General features: G+C 44.6%; 1 protein-coding gene across 1 annotated transcript in view; it reads right to left on the bottom strand.

Annotated features, from left to right (window-relative positions):
- LOC124803407 (facilitated trehalose transporter Tret1-2 homolog) overlaps positions 1–25,145 on the bottom strand; it is a 78,445-nt gene that overhangs the window by 31,562 nt on the left and 21,738 nt on the right. Inside the window, exon 2 of the mRNA XM_047264591.1 lies at positions 18,281–18,527. Within this exon, the coding sequence (XP_047120547.1) occupies positions 18,281–18,527 (247 nt within the window). The remainder of the gene's footprint in view (positions 1–18,280; positions 18,528–25,145) is intronic.

The raw sequence follows: 25,145 nt of genomic DNA, 5'->3' as shown, positions 1-25,145 counted from the left end.
GTAACAGATGAGACTTCTGCAGTTCTGAGTGAAGCCTTATGCGCTCTTATGCGGCATCGCGTGCGTTCATTACCTTGTAGGTGGTTAGGCAGCATCAGGGGTGGCTGGCGGTGCAGCTCTACACACCTCGCTGCCTCGGTAGCAACTCTCTCGAACTTATCATTACTACTGTTTACCGAAGTTGGTTTAAGAAAAAGGTATCTGGCTTTGTTTTCAACAGACCAATCAGCGTCTCAATGTTAACCTTAAGTACCGCCTACAAATGTTCTGTCTATCCAATGAGAAACCTTATACTTTTCATTGGGGGGGGGGGAATGCTTTTAACAGAGATGTGTATAGTCTCACACTAAAACTTGCAGCTGGTGTGACCCTTTTAATGTTATCGTAAGATCTATACTGTTCTTCTAGAGGGCTCTATCTTTTAACTGGGGCTGGGGGATGGACCTCTTGACGGTCAGCTGGCGATGAGGGTGTCCTATTGTCCCGCTCTTATCGTAGGTCCTTCTAGCCTACACGGCTCTGCTCTCGGGTTCTGTTCTCGTTTCTCCCCTCGGAACTGCATCTGTTTAACGGTGGGAAGGTATGACATGCATTTAGACGTTCTTGTGTTAGTCTGTGGTATTCCATTTGCTCACTCATTGATCGTATTACTTTGGTTAATTTAATGTCAGGATTTATTCAGAGGTATGTGACATATTGCCGGATTTGCTTTCATGTCAGGGTTTTCATGGAAGGTGTTGGATTTGCCAGACACCTTACAGCACAAGCAGTTATGAGGTGCCAGGTATCGGCCTTTGCTGAAATACCAAATTTAGCACGTAGTGTAACCTTCACGCACGGCACTGCAGGCATCGACCGGTATCCAGTCGATCGTTCAGTTGTCAAATACTGTTCTGGGATACGTTATGCCACCCGTGCTCGATCTGTTCATGTAGTCCTGTAAGAGATGTCGGTCGCCGAGTCGCATGCGTCACTTCTCTTCCCATCATATCCTAACCTGCCATATTGGAGACAAGTCCAGAGATCTTGGTTGCCGGAGAAGGTGCTGCACGTCTCGCAGAGCAGTTTGAGTTTCACGGACAGTGTGTGGGCGAGCATTATCCTGTTGAAAAAACACACCACCTTCTGGCAAAAGAACGGGTCTAATAACACTCTGCACGTATGGAGCGCTGTTTAGCGTCTCCTCCAGAAACACCAAAGGTTGTAGCTTGTCGCAACCCTGTCCATAAAACCTGGGATGGGACTAGTGTGTCTTGGACAAGTGCATTCCAGGAGGCAGCGCTCTCCAGGTCTATGTCGCACGCGAACATGGCCATCTCTTGCATGCAGGCAGAATCCGCTTTTTTTTGCTGAAGACCACGGCGCTCATTCCATCCCCCAAGTGATCCTCTGACGGCGCCAGTCGAGCCCCATCCTGGCGGACATCTGTGCTGTGTGGTCGTCCAAAATTCGTCTACGAGTGTGCGTATGTTCACGTGACCAGCCATATCAGTACTGTTGCACAACTGACGCAGCACGTCGAACATGCGTAGCAATTCTCCGAAAGGACAATTCCGCCACTCGGAAGGCCATAATTTCACACCTTCCAAACTCGCTCGTTTGGCTGAAGGATCCACGAGTCGCCACGGCATGGTTGCCTGCTTGCTTCACACGTTAGCATCACACTGATCCCTCTCACTGTGAGCAGTCCATATTAAAGGATAGACACATATGGCACTCAGGTAGATATACCACTACGCTCTCTGTTAGCAGACGACGTAGAAACCATTACTAGTACACTACTGGCCATTAAAATTGCTACACCACGAAGATGACGTGCTACAGACGCGAAATTTAACCGACAGGAAGAAGATGCTGTGATATGCAATTCATTCACTTAAGGTTGGCGCCGGTGGCGGCACCTACAACGTGCTGACATGAGGAAAGTTTCCAACCGATTTCTCATACACAAACAGCAGTTGACCGGCGTTGCCTGGTGAAACGTTGTTGTGATGCCTCGTGTAAGGAGGAGAAATGCGTACCATCACGTTTCAGACTTTGATAAAGGTCGGACGGTAGCCTACCGCCATTGCGGTTTATCGTATCACGACATTGCTGCTCCCGTTCGTCGAGATCGAATGACTGTTAGCAGAATATGGAATCAGTGGGTTCAGGAGGGTAATACGGAACGCCGTGCTGGATCCCAACGGCCTCGTATCACTAGCAGTCGACATGACAGGCATCTTATCCGCATGGCTTTAACGAATCGTGCAACCACGTCTTGACCCCTGAGTCAAAAGATGGGGACGTTTGTAAGACAACAACCATCTGCACGGACAGTTCGACGACGTTTGCAGCGGCATGGTCTATCAGCTCGGAGACCATGGCCGCGGTTACCCTTGACGCTGCATCACAGACAGGAGCGCCTGGGATGGTGTACTCAACAACGAACCTGGGTGCACGAATGGCAAAACGTCATTTTTTCGGATGAATCCAGGCTATTTTTACAGCATCGTGATGGTCGCATCCGTGTTTGGCGACATCGCGGTGAAAGCACATTGGAAGCGTGTATTCGTCATCGCCATACTGGCGTATCACCCAGCGTGATGGTATGGGGTGCCATTGGTTACACATCTCGGTCACCTCTTGTTCGTATTGACGGCACTCTGAACAGTGGACGTTACATTTCAGATGTGTTACGACCCGTGGCTCTACTCTTCATTCGATCCCTGCGAAACCCTACATTTCAGCAGAATAATGCACGACCGCATGTTGCAGGTCCTGTACGGGCCTTTCTGGATACAGAAAATGTTCGACTACTGGCCTGGCCAGCACATTCTCCAGGTCTCTCACCAACTGAAAACGTCTGGTCAATGGTGGCCGGGCAACTGGTTCGTTACAATACGCCAGTCACTACTCTTGATGAACTGTGGTATCGTGTTGAAGCTGCATGGGCAGCTGTACCTGTACATGCCATCCAAGCTCGGTGTGACTCAATACCCAGGCGTATCACTGCCGTTATTATGGCCAGAGGTGGTTGTTCTGGGTACTGATTTCTCAGGATCTGTGCACTCAAATTGCGTGAAAATGTAATCACATGTCAGTTCTAGTAGAATACATTTGTCCAATGAATACCCGTTTATCATCTGCATTTCTTCTTGGTGATGCAATTTTAATGGCCAGTGGTGTACATCTGCTGTCCCCCAGGTAGTATATGTCGTCATCGGAATAAGGTCGACATCTTTTTTCCAGGTGTAGTAACATTTTCCGGCTGTGTATTTGTAAAGAATCGTTGTTTGTCCCAACAGTACTACAGCTTATTTAGTCTCTACTGGCTAGCCGCGCGGGGGAGGCGCCTTGCCACGGTTCGCTCGGCTCCCTGGGGGATGGTTGTGTGTTTTGTCCTTAACGTAAGTTACTTTAAGGTAACCTAGGGATCGATGACCTCAGCAGGTTGGTCCCATAGGACCTTACCATAAATTTACGATTTTATGCTGGCTACTGGCTACTAATTTCGCAGGAAATACTGCAAGATGCAAATCAGGATACTACAAATTCGTTACTTCTTGCAATCTTACAATATGAAAGTAGGTGCAAAAATGTTTGAAGCATCGGCTACTTACTTAAAGTACGTCAATTAGTCAAACATAAATCTTCGCCAAATACGGCAACATCATCCATGTCATGTGACGAATTATTACAGCAATTGTTTCACAGAATTTACGCAATCGAAAAAAAAGCGTGGTAACATGTACGTTCTTGATATTAACAGCAAACAACCACCACAGACTCAGCCCCTTAGGGGAGTATGATCTACACAATCAATATATAGTACAATGGTCATAATTCAGTCCAAAGACAGTATGCAGTTCGTGGTCTAGTTGCTCCAGACTTGGTCTACGAAAAGGTCGCCTGGCCCTGATGACCTCCCACTGGAGTTTTATTAGACATTTCGTCCCTTTCAGGCAACAGTGTGGACGGAAATTTGTCAGGACCTAATGTCACATTTCATGCTAATTCCAGACGGTTTCCTCGATGGTTTATTCATCCCCATCCACAAGCCTCGGGGTACCTCACGGATGTGCAGTTGCCTCCCCTTGACGTTACTCAATAGCGACACAGGGATTTTTACCCGACTGTTAGCTGCGCGGCGTAAGCGGACAGCTCCGTACGTGGTTTCTCCCGATCAAACTTCTTGAAGGAGGTGCTAACAACATCCGTACTGCCCTCTGTCGCTATCAGGACGTAATGGCTCTTGCTCACGCTTGTCGTATGACTGGACTTTTGGCAGCTCTTGACTTCAGCCAGACAATCGATCGCGCCAATCCCTACCATCTAGAAGGGGTATTCCACAATGCGGAATACCCTGATGCTACCGTCGCCGTCGGAACGCCGATCCTACGCGGAGCTACGTCCCTTGTACTCTACAATGGCCTTCTCGCTCTTCCCATCTCGATACGTCGATCAGTGCGTCAAGGCTGCCCGCTCTGTGCACGGTTGTATGCTTTCGCCAAGCAACCGTTGCTTTGCGGCCTCTGTCAACGCCTCTCTGGGATGTCTCTCTGTGACCATGTATTGTTTATGCGGACGATCTCGTCATTGTTCTGCGTAGCGGCGCTGAGGTCAGGGAGTGACTGGTATGGTTACCACCTACGGCGAAGCACCTGTTAGCTGCCTTAACGTCCACAAATCGAGCACCATGGCTACAGGTGCTCAGCTTCTTTCGGACAGCGCTGCTCTTTTGCTCGTAGCTGATACTACACGATGCTTAGGACTCTTTCGTAGACCTTAGTCACCAGTTTTGTAAAGGCTTCGTCGCTACTACTGTGGAGGCCGAGTTGCCACAGTTGTTACGGTAGGCCGAGTTTGTGAGTTCGTGAAACGGCTTCTGGTGCAGTACACCAGGACAATTTATCCCTTTCACTATTGCACAGCTACGCCCAAGGGTCAGGTAATAGGTTAGGAGAACTAAGATTCTACAACACGGCAACAAATTAGTAATAAAGTCACACAAATGAGTTAAAAAGGTTTACCTATTTTTGTGACTTTGAATAATGAAGTTTGCAGCACTGCATGTAACACAACACAAAAAAGTCCTCGACGGCTAAGTGAAAATAACCTTAAGTAAACTTTACAGTAAAATGCAAATGCAATTTACAAAAACTGCCTCTTCACTTCTACGAGGTGCATTCAAGTTCTAAGGCCTCCGATTTTTTTTCTCCGGGCTGGAAAGAGATAGAAACACGCGCATTGTTTTAAAATGAGGCCGCGTTCATTGTCAATACGTCCCAGAGATGGCAGCACCATACGGCAGATGGAATTTTACCGCCAGCGGCGAGAATGAGAACTGTTTTAAATAGTTAAAATGGCGACGTTTTCCTTACTTGGACAGCGTGCAATCATTCGTTTTCTGAATTTGCGTGGTTTGAAACCAATTGAAATTCATCGCCAGTTGAAGGAGACATGTGGTGATGGATTTATGGATGTGTCGAAAGTGCGTTCGTGGGTGTGACAGTTTAATGAAGGCAGAACATCGTGTGACAACAAACCGAAACAACCTCGGGCTCGCACAAGCCGGTCTGACGACATGATCGAGAAAGTGGAGAGAACTGTTTTGGGGGATCGCCGAATGACTGTTGAACAGATCGCCTCCAGAGTTGGCATTTCTGTGGGTTCTGTGCACACAATCCTGCATGACGACCTGAAAATGCGAAAAGTGTCATCCAGGTGGGTGCCACGAATGCTGACAGACGACCACACGGCTGCCCGTGTGGCATGTTGCCAAGCAATGTTGACGTGCAACGACAGCATGAATGGGACTTTGTTTTCGTCGGTTGTGACATTGGATGAGACGTGGATGCCATTTTTCAATCCAGAAACAAAGCGCCAGTCAGCTCAATAGAAGCACACAGATTCACCGCCACCAAAAAAATTTCGGGTAACCGCCAGTGCTGAAAAAATGATGGTGTCCATGTTCTGGGACAGCGAGGGCGTAATCCTTACCCATTGCGTTCCAAAGGGCACTACGGTAACATTTGCATCCTACGAAAATGTTTTGAAGAACAAATTCCTTCCTGCACTGCAACAGAAACGTCCAGGAAGGGCTGCGTGTGTGCTGTTTCACCAAGACAACGCACCCGCACATCGAGCTAACGTTACGCAACAGTTTCTTCGTGATAACAACTTTGAAGTGATTCCTCATGCTCCCTACTCACCTGACCTGGCTCCTAGTGACTTTTGGCTTTTTCCAACAATGAAAGACACTCTCCGTGGCCGCACATTCACCAGCCGTGCTGCTATTGCCTCAGCGATTTTCCAGTGGTCAAAACAGACTCCTAAAGAAGCCTTCGCCGCTGCCATGGAATCATGGCGTCAGCGTTGTGAAAAATGTGTACGTCTGCAGGGCGATTACGTCGAGAAGCAACGCCAGTTTCATCTATTTCGGGTGAGTAGTTAATTCGAAAAAAAATCGGAGGCCTTAGAACTTGAATGCACCTCGTTGAAGTTCACTAATCGACGTTCCCTGTCTAAGTCAGCTAGACGATGATCTGTAACCAATTGGGCGAGAGCTGTTCTTCTGTCTTCCGAGCAGGCTTCTGTCCGTTGGCGTCCGGCCATTAGCGGGTTGTACTCGTCCGGCAAGTGGGCGAGGCGAAGTCAATATCTTCATCCTCAGCGCCGCCCGTGGCGCTGGTGGAACTCGCGCAAGTGGCGAGACTCTATGATACGGGCACCAGATCGCATCTTTGCGCCTGTGGAGCTTTTTCCCTGTCTGTGTCTTGTTCGGATGACGCAGGAGACTCGATTTCGCAAGTGATCTGCGGTGCAGGACTATCCTCAACAGCCGGCGTCTTCTTTCCTAACTAAGTGGTGGGCTCTTAGATCACCGTTTACGAGAAGTAGATCTTCTGCAATGGACACAATATCCTTATGTATAAAATCCTCGTGTCACAGTGTTACTTGCATACTGCTCCGAAACGACACGATCGATTCTGATGAAATTTGACATGTATATTTGGTAGGTCTGAGAATCGGCCGTAATCTATTTTTCATACCCCTAAGTGTAAGGGTGGTCCACCCTAAAAAATTTTTTCTTACTTTTTGGACAGAACTTTTTATTTTTATTTTTTATGATGTGGCATTACAAAATACACGCAACCCTAAATTTTCAACCTTCTACCACCAAGCCCTATTTTTTAATAGCGGTTTTAGTAATTTAATAATTTTCAACCCTGGTCGATAACTGATCAATTATCACTTGATCAGTTATCCCCGCCAGGTGTCTACAGGTGATAGTCTTTCACTGTTCGATAGATAGGTAATTGAAGAATACGTATCAAAAGTAACGACTCGAATATCCCTCTTTGAATCGACCTAATTAGACCCAGAAGCTTAACTAGGTAGCACGTGTCATTCCCAAACCGACATTTAGGCCTAGCGAAAACGCATCGATTTTTACCGTACGGAAATATATCGTACGATCAAATTCTTTTAGTGGAACAAAGAAGTTCCCATGCTCTCCTTTGTTCCTCTAAAAGAATTTCATCGTACAATATTTATGCGTACAATAAAAATCGCCGGCCGGAGTGGCCGTGCGGTTCTAGGCGCTACAGTCTGGAGCCGAGCGACCTCTCCGGTCGCAGGTTCGAATCCTGCCTCGGACATGGATGTGTGTGATGTCCTTAGGTTAGTTAGGTTTAATTAGTTCTAAGTTCTAGGCGACTGATGACCTCAGAAGTTAAGTCGCATAATGCTCAGAGCCATTTGAACCAATAAAAATCGATGTGTGTGGGCTTGGCCTTATTCATAATGCTGGTGAACACGTTTCGACACGAAATTGCTGCTATGTTTGTATGCTCATGGACGAGCTGTGCATCGGTTGCAGTTGTTAAATCCGCGCGATCTACCGTAGAAACGCTAGAACTAATAGTGTCGGTACTGCCGGACTTCCCCCTAAGCCTTTTCTCATTCCCTACACAGTTTAAGCCATTATTATTGTTTGTGTCACGAGCTCCCACCAACAACGAGAATTGCGTTACACGTATACATTGTGTTATACGTATACATTATTGTTATAGACTAGAGATAATTTCTATGGCAAAAGAACGTTTGCCGGGTCAGCTATAACATATAAAGATTTTCAGAGGCGGAACGAAGTTCGCCGGGTATAGCTAGTGTTAATGTATATTTGGCGTCACGTATCCCCACATGGCACAGATTCCTTCTACTCCGCCATTCATGGCCCGCCTTATGCTAGCGGCATTGGGTTCATTTTCTTGCCACGACCTGTTGTTCAAGATAAACAGAGTGTGCTCGCGGACAAGAAAAGAAATTCCCAGATTTTTCTCAAATTTCCCGGATAAAAATACAGTTTTTTCCCGGATGGCAGTATACTTTTCCTCATAACTATAAAAATTAACAACCCTTTGAATGGTGAAGGTTTTACACGCCGTCTTAGAACTTTCCAGCTCTTTAGAAAAAGAACCACGTTTTTGAAAGGTCAAAAATGGTTCAAATGGCTCTGAGCACTATAGGACTTAACTTCTGAGTTCACCAGTCCCCTAGAACTTAGAACTACTTAAACCTAACTAACCTAAGGACGTCATACACATCCATGCCGAGGCAGGATTCGAACCTGCGACCGTAGCGGTCGCGCGGTTCCAGACTGTAGCGCCTAGAACCGCCTGGCTTTGAAAGATCTTTGATGTACAGCAACATGTATGCTGCATATTTTCCTATTACTATATGCAGCATATTTTCGTATCATGAAAGTATAATTTTGAACTCCACCGTAAACAGCACGTTCGATTCCGAAGTATTGAAATCGAGATAACGATCCGATTTTGTAAGCTCATGTCACTGATCACGCCAGCCGATGGCTGGGTACGTGATGTAATCGGCCAATTGCAGCAGCACTGTTAAATAGCGGCAGTAAGACACAATTAGAAGAAGGTAATGGTTTAAATTAAGATACATTGTGTAGCTACGAGAAAAGCCAAGCTTTCTCATGTAATATTGAACTCTAAGATTAATAAGCTACAAGAAAATCGAAGCTTTCACTTACATTGGTCTTTCTTGCGTGTGTTACACTTGAAAGATACATCAGACAAATGTCCCAGTAAAATTTTAATAATGAAATAAATTTCCAGTTTTCCGCGCTCTAAATTCTTCAGAGACGCTGGTTCTCAAAGTATTAAGTTTAAGTGAGAGTCAAACGCTCTGTGATTTAAGAAATTCATCGCACGTTCTCGCACTTAACATAATTCATCTTGCGTAAAAGGAAGTTTACTTTGAAAGTAACGCTTTTCAAGCAACCATTCGCAATTTTCCTGCTACCTGTTAGAAATATGTTCACTTCAGAAGTTGCCAGAGAGCGACAGGAAACAGGCGATACAGCTCGTGCACAGCTACGATGAAATAGGAAGCCCGTATGCTTGTACGTATAAAGAATTGAGTGATCTTAAATCATGTCATAAAAGAAGCAGGACATCACAGGAAACTCCAAGAGCATCGCAGTTTCGTAAGCCATACTAAAACCCATAATTCGACTTACAGTGCACATTCGTATGTCCAGATTCACAATGAAGTAGACCCCAGACTGATATTAAGCTTTCAACTTTAGTTTTTGGGGATGTAAACATTTTTGGAATGGCACCACTTCAGTTCTTTATTATGGCATAATGCCACATGTGCCAGAAGATGAAAACATGCACTTGAAATTCATTGAAGAGTTGAAACTAGCCAACAGTATGGAATGAAACGCTTCGTTTCAAATAAATAGACTGCCTCGTCCGAAAAGATTAATAAAGACCACATTTCTTTTGCTAATCGACAAAAATAACTTCATTGTTTTGCTGGGGATTAATGCTTGACTGTCAAAAACATGTAAATAAGAAAACTTAATAACATATTTTAGCCTTCTGTAGTTATGTGAATGTGTTTTAATTCACTTAATGGCTCCCGACAACAGAAATCCGCTTTGTGTTCATTTGATATGAGAGCTGTAAACGAAGAGGAAACAGTAAAATCACCAAACGTAGACACGGATCACAAGGAGACTACCCCCTCCCCTCTACAACTTAGACTGCTCTACGCATGCGCGAATATGGCAGCTTGGGCGCGACAGAAAATTTTTTCTGTCGCGTCGATATAGCTAACAGCCACATTTTAAGCAGCGAGAAACAGGATAAAAAGGATAAAGTGCTGCTCATAGGCGACCAAACTGCGCATGAACCCGCTGGCAACGACTAAAACGAACCTAATGTAAACAGTTATGACGTCACACTCATCGCAAGCAGTTTGTTGTTACGAAGTACCGCACAGCCTTCGTCCTAAAGCCCTCGATACGTTTTGCTGTTGGCAGACGCTTGTGTGTGCATTGTCCCTTTGCAACTTCAGTTTCACTTCGTTTTTTTTCTCTCGTTTATGTTTCATTTCTGCAGTATTATACTGCAGCATCGGGAGACACTAATATTTTTTCTTAGAATGTCAGTTTTAACTGAAAAACTGAAACAATGAAAAATTCCCGTGTTTTGCGCGATTTCTCGCGGATGCACCCTGATAAGGTACAAGACCCTAACCCTCCCGCGGTGCAGGGGCGGTTTATGTCTGTATCATGTGCCTATTTCAGTGGCTCTCAAATGGTGCTGTGGCACCGTCGTCCTACGTGCCTTATTATCTTATTGCTGGAGGGCCTCGTGCCACATCCACTCTCAGCACCTATCTCGCTTTCGGTTGTCCCGCCGCCGTTCTTTTACTTCCGCCACGTTTTCCTTGAACTGAGCTACTTCCGTACTACTATAATGCCAGCTCACTTGACATCCACGGAGACGATCTGTGGTTTTCTTCCGCAGCACAGGTCACCGAATTTGGTTGAGGGGATGCATTCCCATGTCGACTTGCTTGCTGTCTGGCGATCGGTGTGCGCTCCTTTTCTCGACACTGACGTCCAGTCTGCATCGTACCTTAGTGTCAATGGGAAGCAAGTATTTTTGGGCAACATGGTTGTGGATATGAAGCAGCGATTAGTATGATTAATCAATTATTCAAAAACAGTCTTAATCGCATTTATTATTATTATACCGCCAGCCGGTTTCAACCCGACATAGGGGTCATCTTCTGGGCGTTTACAACACTGGTCGACTGCTGGTGGTGTCACTCCTGAAACGCATAGTTTCCTGCCGTTATGTAGACTGGAGTGACACCACCAGCAGTCGACCAGTGGTGTAAACGCCCAGAAGATGACCCCTATGTCGGGTTGAAACCGGCTGGCGGTATAATAATAATAAATGCGATTAAGACTGTTTTTGAATAATTGGGAAACAAGTATGCCACACACGTCTTCACCGGATTCATCTCGCAGATACCCCGTTGTGTATCATCTGTGATGTTTTGGACACAGGTGAGCATCGCCCTGTGTGCAGATCGGCAATGGGTGTCTGTTTATTGGTGCGACAAATGTTGTCCGTAATTACCCGCACGATACTTCATCAGAAGTCTAAGGAAGTGCTCCTATTTCCGGACGCAGGATACTCCACACAAGCCAAGACGAATTCTGTGAAGTGGATTTGTGGACGCGCAGATCATTATCTGTTTGCTGATGGCGAGAAAAGTATCCTTGATTTTTGGCAGTTCCTTAACGAACGCCATAGTGCAGTTGTCTGTAATCCAAAATACAGACGATTTTTCTCCAATTTCCTTTGCAGTGTGTTCTTTAACCCATCCCAGAGCTGGATGTTCCTGTCATAAAGAGTTGGTCCCTGCCTCTTACACACTTACAACCAATATATTCTCTGGTCATCGGAGTATCTTCGGAAAAAGTCGATAATCTCATTGAGTCTGATGTCTTGCTGAGCCCTTCTCCTCGCGACCACGACGCGGGTTCGCAGGTTTCCTGCTATTCTCCGTGGCATTAATGTTGATAAAAAATGGAAATAACTAAATAAACCATTGATGTTCATTGTATCTCTACTCCACGTTCGCTACACTTCCCTTTCTTCCTGGAGGGTGGAACGGGACATGGTAGCCAGACCTCGGGTTGCGACCCCTGCCCACTTTGCCTCCCACCCCTCCATTTGGGCGTCAGGAAGGCACCCAAAAAAAAGTGCCTATTGTTACTGCCTCTGGATCACGGGCTCCTGATTCCCGGTGTGTCCGGAATTTTCTCCAACCGCCGACTGCGTTTTGCATTGTCCTCTTGATTTCATTGTCATCGGAAAAGTGGCGAGACTAGACTGTGTTAAGATTGGGACTTCGTACAGGCACTGATAACTGCGCAGTTGAGCGCCCCACAAACCAAACATTGTCATCATCATCAGTCCAAAGATAAAATTGCAATGTTAAAAATTAATATTATATAACTAAATTAATATTAATTAACTTCATATTAATAAGAGTGTACATGTTTACTCATTTTGATTGTGTAAATCTCCTAAAGTGAAAATTCAGTAAATCAATTTTTATGATAATTCCTCACATAGATGTTACCGTATTTGGCAGAGACGTATTTTTGAATAATTGGTGTAGATCACGTAAATAATACGTCATGCTTCAAGAACTTTTGCACCTACTTTCATGTTGTAAGATTGTAGGAAAGCATATACTTGTGTTATCCTGCTTTGCACCTTGCAGTATCTCATCTGAAGACAGTAGCCAGTAACGAAACCGGTAGAGACTAAATAAAATTGTAAAGCTGGTGGCAAAAAAAAATGATTTTTTCCAAATTTCTGGTCTTTAACGCTGAGCGTTTCTCATGTGATATCCTGAAATCCATGCTCAAGGCAATCGGGAGAACTCAGTATTTCTTGACTTTCGAAGACTATTGGTCTCTGCACGATGGCAACATTTAATTCCAAAATTGCGGTCATGTACAGTATCAAACAAAATATGGACTGAGTTATTTGAGAACGTATTTTTCCGTCGCGACATCCTTGGATTAATGCTTCACAAATACCTTTCGATGTGATGTCGAAGCTCTTCGCCTGTTCATTGTTGGTATGAGGAGAATACATCTTACTATCTGTTTCACAGCTGGGATGTAGAGAAAAAAGAAAATTTTAAGGTATTTTGCTCAAACGAAAACCAGATGGGCTGTCAGAGCATTCTGTTTAGTGGAAGCTGACACACACTGGCCTATATCTCATGGTGCAAAGCTATTGAGTCTCAGTCCTCTGAGAGGTTTGATGGGGCCCACCGCGAATTCCTCTAATATATCAACCTCTTCTGCATTTGTACCCAACGTCCTCAGTTACTTGTTGGATGTATTCCCGTCCTTTTCTTTCCCTATAGTTTATACAACTTACAGCTCTCTCTACGAACAAGGAAATTATTTCCTGATGTCTCAACAGATATCATACCATCCTCTCCCCTCTTCTTGTCAGTATTTTCCGCATGTTTAACTCCTCGACGATTCGGCGAAGGAACTCCTAATTTCTTATAAAATACCCAGGTTTTCAAAGTCCTCCTGTAGCACCACATCTCAAATTCTTCCATTCTATTCCGTTCCGGTTTTCCGATAGTACACGTCTCATTGCCATACAATGCTATGCTCCAGACGTAAATTCTCAGAATTTTCCTTCTCAAACTAAGGTGGATGTCTGATACTAATACGTCTCTGTGTGTTACTCTTCTCGGCAACTTTGATGCCTTAGTTCTCAAGCGGACTGCTCGTTAGGTCTCGCACAGAGTCGGATAATTTGTCGCCACTCTCATAGACTGTACACACTGACTTGATTACTCGTTTGTTGCCGCTTCCCCCAATGATATCAGAAATTCCTAAGGAACGTTATCGATGACTTCCACTTTATTTGACTGCAAGTTTTCCAAAGTCCTTTTAAACTCTCACTTTATTATTGGAGCCCCTGTGTCCTCCATATCGACTACCATTTCTTCGTCTATCACGTCATCAGACAATTCCTCGGCCATGGCTTCAGTGCACTCCTTCTACCTGTCTCTCCTCGGTGGAATTCCTCTTGCACTTTTATGTATGTTGAATCAGTCCTAACTAGCATTTCTTTTTTAGATTTTTTCGCATTTTTATGCAGCCATTTCGCTTTTTATTCCCTCCGCTTCTAATGTATTTCATTCCAGAATGACTTAACACTGCCAGACAGCAAAGGTAAAGCTCCCAAAGGGGGGAGGAGTAATAGGAATGAAATTCCACTTTTCTGTTTTAGTCACCAGCGACCAGCCACAAATTCCTCTCCTGACCAAAATTCTTCATTTCAGAGTGTCACTTGCAATCTATGTCCACAATTATTTACTGAAGGTATTCTAATCTCTATCTTCTTCATAGTATTTTGAAAGTGGGTTGGGGGGGGGGGGGGAAGAAAGGAAAGGAAAGGAAAGGAAAGGAAGTGAAAGGAAAGGAAAGAGATTACCGATGTTGGCTGCATCGGGACATTACGCAGAATCAGCAGCGACGAGTAAAAATGTATAATGGACGCGGATTCGAACCCGGGATCTCCTCCTTAGTAGGCAGGTGTGTTAACCACTGCTCCATCCGGAACACATCCGATCCACATTCTCAACATGTACCACCTGTCCCCACTCCCTGTCCATTTCTTCCAATCTCGCTACTCTGAGATTCCGACATTGACATACAGATATTCGTCACTAGAAAATGTTGTCAACGACACACTGTTATCAGACTCTGTGACTACACTGTAGACGGCTCATTGTATTCAGTTGCCCAGGCGATTGGATACCATTTGTGGCAGCTTTAACGGAGGAGGAAAAGACCTACATTTACTTCATACAGAATGGAGAAGCTGTCCATACAGCCAGCTGAACCTTGGAGTACATTTATGCACTTTTCATGACAGAACTGTCAGCAGAGGTCAGTCTAGTTGCTGGCCTAGCTTGTCACCCAGGTCACCTGATCTGTCAGTGTGTGATTAATTTGTGTCGGGAGTCCTCGAGTCTTTGGTATATGTAATGTATACCATAGTCTTCAAGAACTGCAGTAGAACTGTACGGGTGAGATTTCAGCAGTTCCAGTAGTCCAGCTTCGATCCACCTTCAGCAACTTCCTCACCAGTGCCCACAAGTGCCAAGATATGAATTTTGGTCACTTTCAACATCAGTGATAGTCAGCTTAGTACTGTATTCCCTTTCCTCTGCTGTGTTTCTTTGACCCTGGAACTCCATTCTTCAGACCACTTTTATTTCTCCAACTGTGTAAGTCCTTAATAACCCACGAAATACATTAATTATAATTTTTTGTGTTGTAGAAGAATTTCCTTGTTCGCAACACGTAGTTGATTCATAAATATTTTCTTCTCATTCTTCGTTTTCCATATGTGAGGCATTTTCGTCTTGTAAATTTGGTTGCATTCACGATTTTACCTACAAACCGTCCAGCTGTTTCCTCTTTAACTCTGTTAGAATTGCTTTTATTTTGTGTATTCCCGAAAAGTGTTGATCAGAAAAAAAAGTGGTGATCATAGAGTTTCCTCAAACAAGAATAATAAAATTCCAAAGTGTTCTTCGTAAGTTTGCCCTTATCTTTTCCCTACTCGATCACTGTCATCCGCAGTTTCTTTTTCGCGAGTTAATTTCACCATTCGATACTAGAACTGTTTCTTGTTCTTGATCTGAGACACTTTCTTCATGTCACACTTATGAGTTTATCAAATTGTCCGTCCCGAAGAATACTCACACTGAATTTCCAAAATCCTCAGGCCCAGAAAGTTTTTTGCCAGATTCGGGAGATGCAACAACATTCTCCACATTGGGCGGAAAGGCTGGTTGGAATTGTGACTCTGAAGACACATCCTCCATTAGGCTCTCTGTTATACATTGAAGAGCCGAAGAAACTGGTATCGTGTAGGGCCGCCGCGAGCACGCGGAACTGCGGCAGCATTACGTGGCATGGACTCGAATAACGTCTGAAGTAGTACTGCAGGGAACTGACAACATTAATCCTGCAGGGCTGTCCATAAATCAGTAAGAATACGAGCGGGTGGAGATCTCTTCTGAATAGCACGTGCAAGGTATCCCAGGTATGCTCAATAATCTCTGGGGATGCTGGTGGCCAGGGGAAGTGGTTAAACTCAGAAGAGTGTTCCTGGAACCACTCTGTATCAATTATGGACATGAGGGGTGTCGCATTGTCCTGCTGGAATTGCCCAAATCCTTTGGAATGCACAGTGGACATGAACGGATGCAGGTGATCAAAGAGGGTGCTTACGTACATGTCACCTGTCAGAGTCGATCTTGACGTATCAGGGATCCCATATCCCTCCAAGTACACACGCCCCACGCCATTACAGAGCCTCCACCAGCTTGAACAGTCCCTTGCTGACATGCAGGGTCTGTGGATTGTCTTCATACCCGTACACGTCCATACGCTCGATACAATTTGAAATGGGACCCGTCCGACCAGGCAACATGTTTCCAGCCATCAATAGTCCAATGTCGGTGTTGAACGGGCCAGGCGTGGCGTAAAGCTTTGTGTCGTGCTTTGTGTATACTGCAGCGGACTGCTTCTGTGGCGAAGGATCTCCCAACTTCTTCCTCTTCCTTTGTTCCTTCTGTACATTATAAATAACTGCTCCATTTGTTCACTGTATTAGAAAAGAAAGCTCCACCTGTTCTACATCGGAATCTCAGGGCGACTTGTCCAAAGACTAGGATTGTTAGATTTCCAAAGAGAAAATCCTACCTTTAGGACTCTAAGGCACCTTATTTCTTATTTAACATATTCAGCCAGGTGTCGAAACGTGAACACCTGGCACCAGTTTATATATCATAGCCCGACATGCGTCGTAACATACTACTTGTGAATCTGATAACTGATTCGGAGATTTTTCAGATGTTTTACGTAGTCTCTCTCCTCCACTTCAGTGCAGCGCACAAAACGTTCATACAACCATGTGAAACTGTCAGAAGAGACCTTCTGTGAGGCGTTTTTCAACTCGCATGTCAAAAATGGTTCAAATGGCTCTGAGCACTATGGGACTTAACGTCTGTCATCAGTCTCCTAGAACTTATAACTACTTAAACCTAACTAACCTAAGGACATCACACACATCCATGCCCTAGGTAGGATTCGAAACTGCGACCGTACCGGTCGCGTGGTTCCAGACTGAAGTGCCTAGAAACGCTCGGCTACTCCGGCCGGCAACTCGCATGTCACACAGGCTTGACTGTCGTAATGTCGTCAAAGCATTGACCGTTCACGTGAATTTCTGGACTTCGTTGTTTCGCGGTAGATTCGTATTGATTACTATGATGATTTTTTTCCAGAAAATGATATTCCGCATTTTGCATTTCAGTCAAATTGCGGAGGTGTCCACGCGTCGTTTTTGTTTTGGAGTCGAGGTGTCTAGCAGAAACTTTGTACACAATTTTCTCTGCCGGAGAATGTCTTGAGAACGGATGTGTTGGCTCACAAAGGATGTCTGGTTAGGTGAAATAAATGCGTAAATAATTGGTAACAGCTGAAATAAATACGTAAATAAACAAATAAATAGCTCCATTCATCTCATTTAAATTCAATTGGTATAGATCCTGAAGACACCGTCAGCCGCAGACTGCTATCATACGTGGTGCATGCTTGCATTGAATTGTATTGTATGTTAACCGGGGACTTACAAACGACGGAGAGGCTCCATCCCCGCCGCAGCCGCAGTGGTCCACAACCCCACGACGACTACCGCAGTCTACTTCACCACTCTGCCACCCCACACCGAACCCACCCCCGGTGGGCCCCCCCAGGAAACGTCTCACACCAGACGAGTGTAACCCCTATGTTTAAGTGGTAGAGTAATGGTGGTGTACGCGTACGTGGAGAACTTGTTTGCGCAGCAATCGCTGACATGGTGTAACTGGGGCGGAATAAGGGGAACCGTTGGGCGGATTTGTGCCGCGGACTGGCGCTCCTTGGCCCCCGGAAAGCCGTGCGTCAGACCGCATGGCCAACCAGGTGGGCCTGGTGCACCCTTACACCCCATAAATAAATTCTGGCTCTTTTTTCACATATGGTACTACCACAGTGACAATAAAGGTTAGGGTCAGGTCTGTACTCATTATCAGAGAGCCATATCGTTAAAGTGACAGTTTGCCAAGAGCAGGAAACCCAGGATTAAGTCTTAAGATTGCCCAGATTTTCATTACTGGAAAAAAGCTTTCAGACTTAGTGTGGAAGCTTCAAAGAGTGTAAGTAATTGGCAGTATTTTTTTAAACAATAATGCGATTTGTAGCAATAAATCTTTTTCACGGTTGTTTTGATAAAGCCACAAAAGGAAGGCCATGCAACATCATTACCTTTCTTGCCTCTTGATATCAATGAGTAGATGCCAGCCTGTATGGGGTCTCCGGCATGAAGGCAAAACAGAACCAGAAGATGGCCACAGGAGCGACGTTCACGTACAGGACGACGTAGTAAGGCAGGAAAGCGCCGATGATGTAAGCAAACAGGATGCCGCTGTTGCACAGCAGGGGCAGCATGCAGCCCACGCTGCCTCGCACCTCATCGCTAACCGTCTCGCTGATGTACAGCGTCGTGAGCATCGCAGAGCCAGCACTCTGCACACCAGCCAGCACCCTGCAAGCCGAGGAGGGCCGGGACATGCGAAGTACTGGCTATACGGACAGATACACCCCATTACTTGGAAAAGTTTACGAGATAGTATCAGTAAAAAAAGTTCAGATAAGTTGTTTAATATCACTGTAATTCTGTTACATTTGTTCAGAACCTAGCTGGGAGAAATCAGCTTTGAGGCAAGTAAAGGGACAGTGTAGTTCCTGGCTCAGGCAGCCCGCAAAGTCAAGGTCACTCCTCCCCCACCTTCTTCCCTGCTCGCCTTCTCTTCCTCACTTTTCTAGACCAACTGGATGAGTTACAAATGCTGGGAAAGTCCAAACTGCCCACCTCACAGACGTTGTATGGCCATGGTTGACACCACTAGACTCGTGCTTACGATGCAAAACCACGTCAGCCACAGTGAGCGCCAGGGAATGTGACACCTTGGATGAAGGCTGTGGCCGATCCAACCCCAAGCAAAATGGCGAGCTTTTTTTGCCACTCTACATCGAAGCAGATTCGTGAAGGCCATAATGAGGCACATGTCTTATTGCTGGAGCATTGTCTCCCTGCTACTGATATTGTAAGGAAATCACAACAGGTAGGACTGGTGCTTTCTTAGATAGAAGGACCTGAAAGAACTGTGTTTTATTGCCAGAAAACTTCCAATGTGTGGAGAACGTATTAAAGAAAGTACACCTATCAGTCCTCCTTTATAGTACTGTATGGTATCCCTGTCAGATAATACACTACTGACCATTAAAATAGCTACACGACGAAGATTAGGTGCTACAGACGCGAAATTTATCCGACAGGGAGACGATGCTGTGATATGCAAATGATTAGCTTTTCAGAGCATTTGCACAAGTTTGGCGCCGGTGGCGACACCTACAATGTGCTGACATGAGGAAAGTTTCCAACTCATTTCTCATACACAAACAGCAGTTGACCGGCATTGCCTGGTGAAATGTTGTTGTGATGCCTTGTGTAAGGAGGAGAAATGCGTACCATCACGTTTGCGACTTTGATAAAGGTCGGATTGTAGCTTATCGCGATTGCGGTTTATCGTATCGCGACATTGCTGCTCGCGTTGGTCGAGATCCAACGACTGTTAGCAGAATATGGAATCAGTGGGTTCAGGAGGGTAATACGGAACACCATGCTGGATCCCAACGGCCTCGTATCACTAGCAGTCGAGATGACAGGCATCATATCCGCATGGCCACAACGGATCGTGCAGCCACGTCTCGATACCTGAGTCAACAGATGGGGACCTTTGCACGACAACAACCATCTGCACGAACAGTTCGAGGACGTTTTCAGCAGCTTGGACTATCAGCTCGGCTGCGGTTACCCTTGACACTGCATCACAGACAGGAGCGCCTGCGATGGTGTACTCAATGACGAACCTGGGTGCAAGAAAGGCAAAACGTCATTTTTTCGGATGAATCCAGGATTTGTTTACAGCATCATGATGGTCGCATCCGTGTTTGGCGGCAGCGAGGTGAACGCACATTGGAAGCGCGTATTCGTTATCGCCATACTGGCGTATCACCCGGCATGATGGTATGGGGTGCCATTGGTTACACGTCTCGGTCGCCTCTTGTTCGCATTGACGACACTTTGAACAGTTGACGTTACATTTCAGATGTGTTACGACCCGTGGCTATACCCTTGATTCGATCCATGCGAAACCCTACATTTCAGCAGGATAATGCACGACCGCATGTTGCAGGTCCTGTACGGGCCTTTCTGGATACAGAAAATGTTCGACTGCTGCCCTGGCCAGCACATTCTCCAGATTTCTCACCAATTGAAAACGTCAGCTGTACCTGTACACGCCATACAAGCTCTGTTTGACTCAATGCCCAGGCGTATCAATGCCGTTATTACGGCCAGAGGAGGTTGTTCTGGATACTGATATCTCAGGGTCTGTGCACCCAAATTGTGTGAAAATGTAATCACATGTTAGTTCTAGTATAATATATTTGTCTAATGAATACCTGCTTATCATCTGCATTTCTTCTTGGTGTAGCAATTTTAATGGGCAGTAGTCTATTCTGTTTCAAGAGTTATCTCGCCTTGCCACTTCAGAAAGTGATTTCTGTTATGATGGAATACCCTCGTTCCATTGCACAGAAAATCGTCCCAACCTGCAAGCTGTTACTGGTTATGCAGACTGATATCGCAATGACAAAAATAAATTCCTAAAAACTACAATGATTTCTTATGGGAGAACATAACTGATTTACCTTTCAACCCTGACATAATCCATACCTACACCCCCTATACTGTTTACAATAGATAACATTGTATATATGTGCTTTTCCCACATGATGATATAGTTTTTATATGTATTATACAAAAAAAAAATCAGATACATAACACCTGCATACCATCTTATGATATTTGGAGTAGAGTACAGCAGTCATTTAACCTATGTTTCTTCTCCAGTTGTGTGGTAAATAATTTATGCCCGTATCAGCTTCTCATAGTGTCCTCGACATTGTATGTAGACACTTATTGTAAGTATCTGAATATCTACTGGTGTACATAAATATGGGGTGAGTTTACTGCTCGAAATGAAGACTGTATTTTGCTATATTCACTTGGGAAGAATTATTGTTGGTAAATCTTTTTACAAACAATAATTTCTCATTGTGGTCATTTCACAAGACATACATGGAAGTTATGTTACCCAGAGAGTAACTATCTGAAGTGAAACAGTGTTCATCCAGTGATAAGCGACATGTGTCTTGTACCAAAGGCCAATAGAGTTTGTTGTCTAGCGTCTCCATAACAATTGTGAGCTGTTTTGCACTGGGTCTACTCATACTCTGCAGCCACAGGGGATTTATCGTAACTGTATTAGCGATTTTCTTTTCAATCCTGCTTCCATGTACTGACAATACACTTTTTTCCTTAAGACCTGTGGTAATGCAATATGCATGATGTCCAGTATACCACATTTAGGTGCAATATAACCATACTTTTTGAGGGTGGTAGGACGTCGAACGGGCCGTCTTGGAGCAGGAGAGACACCACAGGATATTTTAGTTTGCACAGTCTATTCATAAAACTATGTGAGCATGACCAGGAAGGATTCAGGTTTCACAATCATAGCAGTGGAAGTTCAAAAACATAGCAAAATCATTTTTTTTACATGTTAAAGTTCATTATTTTTTCACTTCTATTGGCTGCGTTTGTTGCTATAGGTACACGTTTCTTCATAAGTAAGAGAGATTCTTCGATGAATTTTGCACAGCATACAAACCATACTTACGGGTGTATGAAACTCTAGATATTATTTAATTTATGAAAAAATGAATGTGCTGTCGTATTTTAAACTTCATGTTTAGAAAAAACTCAAATTTTATAGTTAATTATCTCAATTTTTACCACAGTTTTTAATAGATTTGGAAAATTCTAGAGTTTCATACACCTGTAAGTATGGTTTGTATGCTGTGCAAAATTCATCGAAGAATCTCCTTTACTTATGGAAAAAGTGTACCTATAGCAACAAATGCAGCCAATGGTAAGTGAAAAAAGGTGAAATACTAATGTAAAAAAATAAATTATTTTCTTATAATTTTGAACTTCCACCACTATAAGTGTAAATCCTGAATCCTTTCTGGTCATTCTGACAATTTTTTATGAATTTATTTTTAAAAGTATAGACAGTGGAAATTAAAATGTCCTGTGGCGTCTCTCCTGCTCCAAGTCGTCCCGTTTGACGTCCTACCCCCCTTTAAACAAATCCAAATGTGAGTGGATATTTCTAAGAAAATTGCTGTATTCTTCGGTGTAGTAAGTGTCCATGGATCCATTGATTTCTGTGAGTGTTCCAACATATGGACACTTTCCATCGGTATTAACAGAAAATGCTCGTATTCTGTACTGGTTGATGATTTCCAAACTTTCCCATACACTGTGTTTAATGTAATGTACAAGACTCGCCCACACGATTGCCTCGTCCTGTTGTCTATTTAGCAGTAGTTTATGACAATCGTTGTCGTCATATACCACAGTATTCTTTTCTATGTGCAAAACATGTTAACTGCACTTCGCCCTTCCGCTTCTGTGGTAGTGTGTGTACATATCCTGGTACGGCGTTCCCCAGGTGGTGTGGACATGTATACGCCCGCCACTTAGGTTTTTTTTTTACAGTGCTTTGGACATTTGTACGCGTCGTGAACTGCCGACCTCTCACTGCCGCGGATGAGTTACTTACATATCCAGGTGAATAAAAACATTTCGAGTATTTATCGTACTATATATCTGACTCATTGCGTACTACGATTCGGCTCGAGGCCTCGAACAGTTTGTGAGATATGACGATAGTTATGACCACGTTTCGTGAGGCACAAGGACGTGAAGGGGCGTGTAGGGCGCGTCCGTCCTTCGGTTATAGAACCCAATAACTCTACAAAGAAATGAAATATCCTTTAGCTCTCAGTTTTAAATAAAGTTTCGGTATCTTATCTACATTTTATTTGCTTCTACGATCTAAAAGCAATCATATGCAAAGTTTACGCAATGCGTTTGTACCCCTGCAAAATCTTTAAAATTTCACGTAATGTTTTACTTAATTTCATGCAGCATTGTAACAATGGGATGTAACGAAAAGAAATTGAGTCTTTTATGATATGAAGATATCAGATTGTGAGATGTGAAAAAAAAAATCATTTTTTTTAGCTAACGGTTTTCTAGAAAACAGATGAGGAGTAATTCTTAGCTGCCGGCCAGTCCTCATGGACGGATCTATGCGAGTCACGCTCACCCGTCCATCTGATATAAAACCCAATAACTTGAGAAGGGCCGGCCGCGGTGGTCTAGCGGTTCTAGGCGCTCAGTCCGGAACCGCGCGACCGCTACGGTCGCAGGTTCGAATCCTGCCTCGGGCATGGATCTGTGTGATGTCTTTAGGTTAGTTAGATTTAAGTAGTTCTAAGTTCTAGGGGACTGATGACCACAGATGTTAAGTCCCACAGTGCTCAGAGCCATTTGAACCATTTTGAACTTGAGAAGGAAATGAGATATCGCTTTTCTCTCAAATTTATAAAAAAATTCTTTACCTTACGTACATTTCATTCACTACAGTGTACGAACTGAAATCAACCGCACGCAAAGTTTACGCAATGCAAACTTTAAAATTTCGTGCAATGTTTCGCTTAGCTTGGTGCAGCGCAGTAAGTATGACGTATAAGGAATATAAATTCACTTCTATATTAAGTGAATACATCAGAATTTAAGACGTGAAAGAGTCGATATTTTCACCTAGTTTTTTACGAATCATCAGATAATAAGTATTTCATATCGACCAGAACACCGTATCGCCACACGAGCACCAATACTTAGCGAGGAGTACAGCTATAACAAAAGCCGCCCAAGGACGGAATGCAAAGAGCACGTCTCTAACAGCGAGAGTGTTAAATGGAGTAATTTCTATAATAATTCCATTTGGCAGACTGGTTATTTTTCCCAAGACCATTGGACTAATTTTGTTTGTGGGAACCAGTCATAATTCAGTAATATGTACACTGAAGAGCCACAGAAACTGGTACACCTGCCTAATATCGTGCAAGGCCCACGCCAGCACGCAGAAGTGCCGCAACACTACGTGGCATGGACTCCACAAATATCTGAAGTAGTGCTGGAGGAAATTGACGACATGAATCAAAATGGCTCTGAGCACTATGGGACTTAACATCTGTGGTCATCAGTCCCCTAGAACTTAGAACTACTTAAACCTAACTATCCTAAGGACATCACACACATCCATGCCCGAGGCAGGATTCGAACCTGCGACCGTAGCGGCCGCGCGGCTCCGGACTGAGCGCCTAGAACCGCTAGACCACCGCGGCCGGCACGACATGAATCCTTCAGTGCTGTCCATAAGTCCGTAAGAGTACAAGAGGGTGGAAATCTCTACTGAGCATCCCAGATATGCTCAATAATGTTCATGTGTCGGAAGTTTGGTGACCAGCGGAAGTGTTTAAACTGAGAAGAATGTTCCTGGAGCCACTCTGTAGCAATCATGGACGTGTGGGGCCGCTTTGTCCTGCTGGAATCGTCCAAGTCTTTTGGAATGCGCAATGGACGTGAATGGATGCCGGTGATCAGACAGGCTGCTTACGTACGTGTCACCTGTCAGCGTCGTATCGAGATGTATCAGGGCCCCATATCACTCCAACTGCACACGCCCCACCCCCTTACAGAGCCTCCACCAGCTTAAACAGCCCCTGTTGACATGCAGGGTCCATGGATTCATGAAGTTGTCTCCATACCCGTACACGTCCATCCGCTCGATACAATTTTAAACGAGACTCGTCCTACCAGGCAACATGTTTCCAGTCATCAACAGCCCAATGTCTGCGTTGACAGGCCCAGGCGAGATGTAAAGCTTTGTTCGTGCAGTCATCAAGAGTAATGAGTGGGCCCTCGGCTAACCAAAGATTGCGTTTTATTGTTAGGGCACTTAGGAAATGTAACAGATCTGCTAAGGAGACTTCCTACACTCCGCTTGTCCGTCGTCTTTTAGAACACTGCCGCGCGGTGTGGGGTCCTTACCAGATATGAGTGACGGAGTACATAGTAAAAGTTCACAGAAGGGCAGCACGTTTTGCACTATCGAGAAAT

Source organism: Schistocerca piceifrons, chromosome 6 (assembly GCF_021461385.2).
Source record: "Schistocerca piceifrons isolate TAMUIC-IGC-003096 chromosome 6, iqSchPice1.1, whole genome shotgun sequence".
Taxonomy (NCBI): Eukaryota; Metazoa; Arthropoda; class Insecta; order Orthoptera; family Acrididae; genus Schistocerca; species Schistocerca piceifrons.
This window is presented reverse-complemented; position numbering and strand designations above follow the sequence as displayed.